This window comes from Elgaria multicarinata, chromosome 18 (assembly GCF_023053635.1).
Source record: "Elgaria multicarinata webbii isolate HBS135686 ecotype San Diego chromosome 18, rElgMul1.1.pri, whole genome shotgun sequence".
NCBI lineage: Eukaryota > Metazoa > Chordata > Lepidosauria > Squamata > Anguidae > Elgaria > Elgaria multicarinata.
This window is the reverse complement of record NC_086188.1, coordinates 12,942,831-12,951,888: the sequence shown is the minus strand read 5'-3', so window position 1 is coordinate 12,951,888 and position 9,058 is coordinate 12,942,831. Positions and strand designations below refer to the sequence as shown.

At 44.3% G+C, this 9,058-nt stretch overlaps 1 gene segment (V, D, J or C); it reads left to right on the top strand.

Annotated features, from left to right (window-relative positions):
* The first annotated feature begins 1,065 nt into the window (after nucleotides 1–1,065).
* Nucleotides 1,066–2,558, top strand: LOC134410821 (immunoglobulin lambda variable 3-21-like). The segment is given in 3 exon segments: nucleotides 1,066–1,111; nucleotides 1,202–1,487; nucleotides 2,429–2,558. Coding segments are annotated over 3 exon segments (462 nt in total).
* Nucleotides 2,559–9,058: the final 6,500 nt, after the last annotated feature.

The window sequence follows — 9,058 nt, the reverse complement described above, 5'->3', positions numbered from 1 at the left end:
GCATTTAGGAGGGCTTTAACATTTCACTGCACAAGGGGTCAAATCAGGATTGTAGGCAGAGAGGAGACACCTCCAATATTTATTCTGAAATAAATATCCATTCACTCTAATGGTTCACTAATTTGCATTGGAGTTGTGCATTATTTTCCCTACCTGCAGGGGGGTACATGGGTTACCTTGAACCACTCACTACATTTCTCAGCAGAATGTACCTCACAGGGTTGAAGATGGGGGGACGGGACCCTATTTTTCTACCCAAAGCCCTGTTTCCTCAGATATAATCTAGGGATGTATGGGGATTTCATTTGGATTCATTTTTATGTCAAATTTTCCACATTCAGAACCACACCTGTGAAAGGCTGCTGCCTAGCTTCTGAACTTCCATTTGCATTTGAAAAGTGTGCATTAAAAAAAACAACCACATTAATAGATGGACATTAATAAATGCACATTTTTATGTTTTATTCTGTGGGGGAAAGTGTGCAATTTGGGTGGACACTTTTTAAAAGGTGAACTGAAATGCACATTTTTTGGTTGGAAAAGAAAAGAAGAAAAGCTGGCCTTCAGGAACAGGAACAATGTGAACCGAGGTCCAAGATGATCATCAGAGAATTTAGATGACCTTGAATATTGTTCGTTCACTCATCCCTAGGGTAATCTTTTCAGGCTGATGTGTAAGAACATAAGAAATGCCCTGCTGGATCAGACCCCAGGGTCCATCTAGTCCAGCACTCTGTTCACATAGTGGCCAACCAGCCATTGTCCAGGGGCCTACAAAGCAGGACATGATGCAACAGCACCCTCCCACCCATCTTCCCCAGCAACTGGTGCACACAGGCTTACTGCCTTGGATACTGAAGGTTGCACTTAGCCATTAGGGCTAGTAGCCATGGATAGCCTTCTCCTCCAGGAAGGCATTAGTGGGAGGACCCAGCTTTAGAGTAGGTGGTAAAATTATTTGAATATGGGTCTGGGCTACATCCTCTAAGAGGCTTCAAAGAGAAGTAGAGGGCCTGACCCAGGAACGTCTTCATCTTTGGAAGGAGAGCTTATCTGATTCCCATCATGCTCCAGGCCTCTCTCCTTCTCACCATCCTCACTTATTGCTCAGGTACTAAACTAGGACAACATCTTTTCCTGAGTGTTTGGACAAGGTGCCGGAAAGTTCATTAATCGTGAGAGATTTCCATTCTTTTCGCAGGTTCCTTCGCCCAGTTTGTGGTGACGCAGCCTCCATCGGTGTCAGCGTCTCTGGGCCAAAATGTCCAAATCATTTGCTCGGGGACCCACATTCCAATGGGCCGTCAGCAGTGGTACCAGCAGGAACCTGGCAAGGACCCTGTCCTCATTATATACAGTGGAAATATCAGGCCAACGGGGATCTCCGACAGGTACTCTGGCTCCGTGTCTGGCAACACAGCCACATTAACCATCGCCAGGGCCCAAGCACAGGATGAGGGACATTATCACTGCCTGTTGTGGGACAGCACGCAGCACTGGCCACGGCAACACAGTCAAAGAGGGAAGCGAGACAAAAACCTCCAGCTAGGAAAGGGAAACGGTGCTAGATTGTGTTTTGACATGTGAGGGCCTTCTTGTGGAGGCAAAGGTGCATAAAAAGGAACTGATGCCCAGGGCCATCATCAAGGACCGGTAGGTTTGGGCATCTGTCAAGGGCCCACACCCCAGCAGGGGGCCCCCTGACAGAAGCCTCATGTCAGTGCGCCTCTCCTTTAGGGTGACCATATGACCAGATTTGCACAGATTTGTCCAGGTTTTTGATGGCAAATCTGGGAGGGGGAGGGGAAATCCGGATTTTTTTCCCAAAGACCAGCTCTAATGGGAATTAACAAAAATGCTTATAACTCCATCATTTTTAAGATAAAGTCATGAAACTTGGCACAATGGTAGCTCTTAGGAAGGGCTTTGGTCATACCAAATTTGAAACAGATCCATTCATCCATTGATTTTTTAGGATTTTTTTTTAAAAATGAGGTTTTAAAATTATTATTTTTTAAACTGTCATTTTTAAAGATAAAGAGCAGAAAGTTGGCACCATGAAAGCTTTTAGAAAGAGCTTTAGCTGTACCAAATTTGAAACAGATCTGGGGGCAGTAGCAAGCCCTGTTAACAACAACAACAGCTTGCAATGAGTGAAGATACAATTAGAAAAGATATTTGAGGGAAGGGGAGAATGTAACACACAGAGTATAGCAAAAGCTTCAAAGTACAGCAAAACCTACAAAAGTAGGAGTGAGTGAAGTTAATTTCAGATACATTGAATCTCTCACTTGTTCTTTATTTCAGTGATTTTAACATTAAGATGTTATGTAGAACAGATTTGTCTTAAATGTGTGCTGTAAAATCAGACATGTGACCAAGGCTATGTTTGGGTGGGCACGCCCCCTTGGTACTGGACACCCCCCCTTGGGGCCGACCATGTTGTCCTCCTTTTTGGTTTCCAAAATATGGTCACCCTACTCTCCTTCACCATTGAAACCCACTTGCACACCTGCCTCTTGTTCTGGGCCAGACAACAGTGGTGGACAGAAGGATGAGTATTAAATGCCACGGCCTACATGCTCACTGGTCTCTGTGCATCATCAAGCAAGCAAGTGGTAAGAATGGTGAGGAAGAGGAGGAAGAGCAATAGGAGCGGTTGACAAAGGCAGTGATATATTGTGTATGATAATATAATCACAAGCACGCTTGGTGGGAACATGGGAGAGGGCCTTCTCGGTGGCTGCTCTGGAACTCTCTTCCTGGGGAAGCTAGGCTGGCTCCCTCCTTGATGGGCTTTCGGAAGCAGGCTAAAACTTTCTTGTTCCAGCAGGCCTTTGGAGAATAGTCTGGCCCCCCATCGATGTTAATGTCTTATCATTTTGTTGTGTATTTTAAATGTTTATGGCTTTGTTCCCCCCCCCATATATATTTTAAACTTTGTAAGGCCGCCTTGAGGCCCAGCATTGGGCAAAAGGAGGGATACTAATAATAATAATAATAATAATAATAATAATAATAATAATAATAATAATAATAATAATATGAGTATGTGATGACAGTCAAACGCAGACCCAAGGCTTCCACCAATGTACCTATCCAAAACCGAACTGCAGAGGATGAATGTGGAATTTCATCTTTGAGAATTCCAATGCCAAGAGAACATGTCTACACTCTCAGACAAATATTTAGAACAGAATGTTGCTTTCCATTGGGTTTTTCAGTTCTCTGAATGGTGCAAAACAAATCTCAACTAAACAACAACAATAAACCATTTTAAATGTCTGTTTTGAGATAAATATGTTTAGTGAAGCATGATAAAACAGACTAAAATACATATTTAAATTTTCATGCAGTTTTTTGTTGTTGTTGAATTTGAGATTAAGTAAGGCATGGGGCAGTATGGAATTATAAGTAAACATGAGGAAAAGTGAAATCAACTCATTTGTGCGTCCCTCCGAAGTCTCCCAAATAGGGTTTGTTTTTCTTTCTTTTTTCATACAATATTTGAAATCAGCTGGGATTTGGTTTCTAAAATGATGTGTGACGATGTGATACCCAGCCCTGATGTGGATTAATACCTCCTAGCTTGTCAACTCAGGTGGTTAATACTACAGTGTAGTTTCTGAATTCTGTAACTGAGGCCTTAGCTAGACCAGGTGAAATCCCAGGGTGATCCCTGGGATCATCCCTGTGTATTCACATGATGCAGAGGGGATCCCGGGATCAGGGAGGGATGATCCCTCCCTTGCCCCGGGATCTTGCCCCACCCTTTGAGCCAGTTGTTTTCATGTTCCCAGGCTGATCCCGGGACTGTGGAATGTGTAGACGGGTGTCGTGGTTTGTCCTGGCTCCTTTTGGTTACTCGCGAGGAGCTGGGACCCATGCACAGGCCGCAGAGCTCCTCAGGAGCTCTGCGCCCATCAGGGATGGGATGGGGGAGTGGGGAACTTTTAAAAAAAAAACCCACACAGCTACCTTTGAGCGCATGAGCACTCGTGCGCATCTTCTGTTTTTTTAAAAAAAAATAAAATGGCGGGCACAACGTCCTCTCCCTCCGAGGTTGTCAAGCACTGTGTGTAAACAGAGGGGGAGATTTCACAATAAAAATATCACGAGATTGTCACCCCTCCATCACGCTAGACCCGTGGGTCTAGCTGAGGCCGTAGTGGCAAAAGAAATAGTGGGATTTGCTCAGAGGCACTTATTCCTCTACTTACTTTCCGAGAATGAACTCTGGCACTGAAAATACATTGTGTGTGTGTGTGTGTGACTTGTAAATACTGGAAAAATATATAGATATCTCCAGAATGACTTGAAGGCCTGAAAGCCCCTGGGGATGCTTACCACTGAAAGGCTGATAGATGGAGTGAGTTTCCTCCAAAGAACCAGCAAAGAAAGCCATGTTATTGATTGAATATTGAAGAATGTAATGCAAATGTTATTGGCGTCAGAAGAATATTTGAGTTCGAAGAACAAAAGAAAGAAAGGAAATCTCACAAATTTTATATCCTGAATATGAAGAACTTCATGCATTTTGGTAAATTATTATCAAAATCAAAGTGAAACAACATTCTTACTTGGGCCATAGCTAGACTTAAGGTTTATCCCAGGATCATCCCGGGTTCGTCCCAGCCTGAGCGCTGGATGCCCTGTGTGGCACTTAGATGAACAGGTTTGACCCCAGGACAATCCTGGGATAAACCTTAGGTCTACCTAAGGCCCTAGCTACACTAGCCAAATTCAATAGGTACAGCTATTCCAAGCATGGGAAGGTCCATAAAGTACTTGCCTGCCATATAGCTTTAAAGTTGAGACACCTACCAGAAAGGAGAGCTAATCTTACTTAGAAACTCACATGGTACAATAACCCAGAATTTTCAAAGCTAAGCACTCAAAGTCGTCATGTTTATGAGATTGTTCCATGAAATGTTGCACCATGGGTGCTTCAACAATGTTATTTTTGATTTTGGAATGGTGCTCGATAATTCTGGTCTGAATGCTCCGTGCAGTTTTGCCCACATACGATAAATTACATGGCCAAATAATGATATAAATAACATGCTCTGTAGAACAGTTTGAAAAGTGCCATAAATGAAAGACCCGGTTGGTCATATCCAAGGTCTCAAAAGAAGTGGAAATTTAATTCTTGTGAACCATCTGGAGAGCAGTTTTTGGCCATATAGAAATAAATCAAGCATACACACAAGGAGCCATGAACATTTTACGTGTCATATTCAGGCCCTCTCAGGGTTAACCCATTGGCTAGCTACTCCCTGAGAATGGACTGCGACTGAATTTTGAATCTCTGGTATCTCTGGATCTGCAGTGGGATTAACTCCAGCATGATATCAACACAGAGTGTCCCTTCAGTGGTAGGGCACATGGCTTGCATGCTGAAGGTCCCAGGTTCAGTCCAAATTCAATATGTACAAATATTTGCAGAATGGAGAAAATCATGTTGTACCTGCCTATTCTATAGCTGCTTCCTTGAGCTAAAAAAATAAATTCATAAATAAAAATGGCTTGGTGTCATGTGAATAAAGCCTGACACAGAATGAGCTAAGTCATCCATCAAGTTCTCTGAAGACTGGACTCCCTCCCAGACATTGCTTTGCCCCCTTCCCAAGCATGGGCAGAGTTTAGTGGAGAGGAAACCACTATGTTTTGAAGGGAAATGATTTGAATGTGGGGTTGGGTCTCATTTTCTGCAAAGTTTAAGAGAGGAGTGGTGGGTCTGAACCAGAAAGCTCAGTGTGACATAGGAAGCAAAGCGCTTTTGGATTCCCATCATGCTCTGGGCCACACTCCTCCTCACCTTCATTAATTCTCACTCAGGTAATACAAAGGAACATACCTTTCCTGAATTAGGTTAACAAGTAGGTGATTCCTACTGGTGTTCAATGTATTTGGAAGACTGTCTCCTATATTGCAACACTCTTCCATATGTTCCACCACCCAGCAGGGGTTGTTTGGTGGGACCATGGCAGAAGGGCCTTCTCTGTAGGTTCTGAATGATATAAATAAAATGCCTTTATTATGAGAGCTTTCCTTCTTTTTTTGCAGGTTCCTCTGTGCTGGTGACACAGCCCACATCACTGTCGGTGCCTGTAGGGCAAAATGCCCAAATCACTTGTTCAGGGAAGGACATTGCAAGTTCTCATCAGCAGTGGTACCAGCAGGAACCTGGCAAGGACCCTGTCCTCATTATATATGGTGGACAGCACAGGCCCACAGGCATCTCCGACAGGTATTCTGGCTCCTTCTCCGGCCAGACAGCCACGTTGACCATCACCAGGGTCCAACCACAGGATGAAGGAGATTATCACTGCCTACTGTGGTGGGACGGCACGCAGCACTGGCCACGGCGACACAGTCAAAAGGGGAAGTGAGACAAAAACCTCCTGCTGTGAAAGAGAAAAGCTAACACATTATGTGCGGATGTTGAAAAGCATTCCTCTGGAGTTGAACCACATGCATGAGAGAAGGTTGGGGAAATCTCTTTTAATGTTTTTCATCATTCACTCTTTTTCTCGTGTTCAGGTTTGAGTGTCGTTGCTTCTGTAGCCAAAACAGCAGTACTCATACCCAGAACATTTAGGGAAACCCAAAAATATCCCTATGGGAAGAAGAGAGGGGGGGGGGAGTCAAATTAGGGCTGAGGTTGCTCAGTGACTGCAGGTCACTCACTGACTGATATGGGGAGAAGGAAAAACAAGAGGGAAGGTGAAGGTATTTATTTATTTATTTATTTTATTGCATTTATATCCTTCCTTTTTTTCCTCCAAGGAAAAAAGGCAGTGTACATAATCCTCCTCCTCTCCATTTTATCCTCACAACAGCAACCCTGTGGGGTAAGTTGGGCTGAGAGTCTGTGATTGGCCCAAAGTCACCAAGTGAGCTTCCATGACCAAGAGGGGACAAGAACCCGGATCTCCCAACTCCCAGTCCAACACTTTAGCCACTACACCACACTGCCACTCTGAAATGGAAGGGATGGAATGCTGAACAGTAGGTGCTGGATCCAGATTGAAGCTGGATCATCTGCACTGGTGGAAATGGTAGGGTGACCATATGACAAGGAGGACAGGGCTCCTGTATCATTAACATTGGCATAGAAAGGGGAATTAGAGCAGGTGTCATTTGTATATATGGAGAACATGGTGAAATTCCCTCTTCATCACAACAGTTAAAGCTGCAGGAGCAATGCTAGAGTGACCAGATTTAAAAGAGGGCAGGGCATCTGCAGCTTTAACTGGTGTGATGAAGAGGAAATTTCACCAGGTTCTCCAGATATATAAATCACACCTGCTGAAATTCCCTTTTCAATACAACTGTTAAAGATACAACAGCTCTGTCCTCCTTTCCATAGGGTCACCCTAGGAAATGGACTTTCCCCCTCTTTCCCCCAGAGGCTCGTCAAACCCTTAAACATGTGACACAGTGACTCAGGAGTCGGTGTTGGTTTATGGGCTGGGAGGATCCCCGCATATTGGTCAGAGCAACCTTCCACTAGCGGATCCCTTAATCTCATGGAAGGCCCCTTCCTCTTTCGAAAGGCAGATCTTGGACCTAGCCCCAGCGCTCCAGACTTCAACATTATGTTGCACATCCTACTTCTTGAAGATTGGCATTTGTCTTAGAAATGGATATGGTACCTGTATCACTGAGATTCAGCCAGGTGGGGGAGCTCTTCAACTACAGTTTATATTTTACAATAAAAGACTGAGCTAGAGAGATCTTTAGTGTGTCCTGTCGTTATAATCAAAGGTGTGGATCTGCCTGATGAACATGGCTCTGGACCTGTTTATATTGTTGGATAACAGAAACAACTCCTCATGTTTCTTGACACTTGGGAGTAATAGAGAATATAGGCTTCATCCCACGTACCCGTTTCCCTCAAATTGTCCCCATAGCGTAAAGCTGTCATTGTTGTTGTTAGCAGCAGTGCTCCTAAGATCCTTTGCATACCAGGAAAGGTTTAAGGGGGAGAAGTGTAAAAAATAATAAAAATATCAACGGATGACCCAATCTGATTCAAATTTGGTATGCTTAAGGCCCTCCTTAATGTCTATTACTGTGCCAATTTTGATGTCTTTATCTTTAAAACCTACACAGATGTAAGCATTTGTTTAATTTGTACTTTAAACATATCAAATCCTGCTCTTGCGCCCCCAGTGGCCGCTCGGAGAACAACAAAAGATTTGCTCCTAAGGGAAAGGAAAGGAACCTCTCCTGCAAGCACTGAGTCATTACTGACTCTTGGAGGGACGCCAGCTTTCGCTGACGTTTTCATGGAAGGCCTTATAGCGGGGTGGTTTGCCGTTGCCTTCCCCGGCCGTGATTACCTTTCCCCCAGCTAGCTGGGTACTCATTTTACCGACCTCGGGAGGATGGAAGGCTGAGTCGACCCGAGCCGGCTGCCTGAAACCAGCTTCCGCTGGGATCGAACTCAGGCCGTGGGGAGAGTTGCAGCTGCATAAACTGCTGCTTTACTGCTCTGCGCCACACGAGGCTCTCGCTCCTAAAGAGGTAATTAAATAGGTCAGTTCTTTTATATATGAAGCACAATTAAAGCGGGATGCATGGGAGTACTTCACAGTCAAAGCGGATTATAAACTGGAAAGCTTTGGAGTCCTTTGCACGCAATTCACAGTGATTGCACAGTATAACCCTGGTGTGATGAAGCTATTAGTTGCATCATGAAAAAATCATTTCCCTTCATTTTTGATCAGGGTTTACCCAGTTTGCACCTTCCAGACCGAACGTGGTTGAAGTCCATAGGGCCTTCTCTGTAGTGGCACCGTCCCTCTGGAAGGCCCTCCCCCATGCAGTGAAAGGGAAGCAGGGGGTGTGGCATCCTTCAAACACTTCCTAAAAGCCCACCTTTTCACCCAGGGTTTCCCTGAGCTGCAATGCAAACTAATTGTACCGCTCCATTTTGCTCCTCCTTAAATACATTGACTGCAGTTGTTTTAATGTTGTGCTTTTAGCGTTGTGTTTTAATATCGTATCTAACTGGATTTTAATATGGTCAGCTGCTGAGGGATTTTACTAT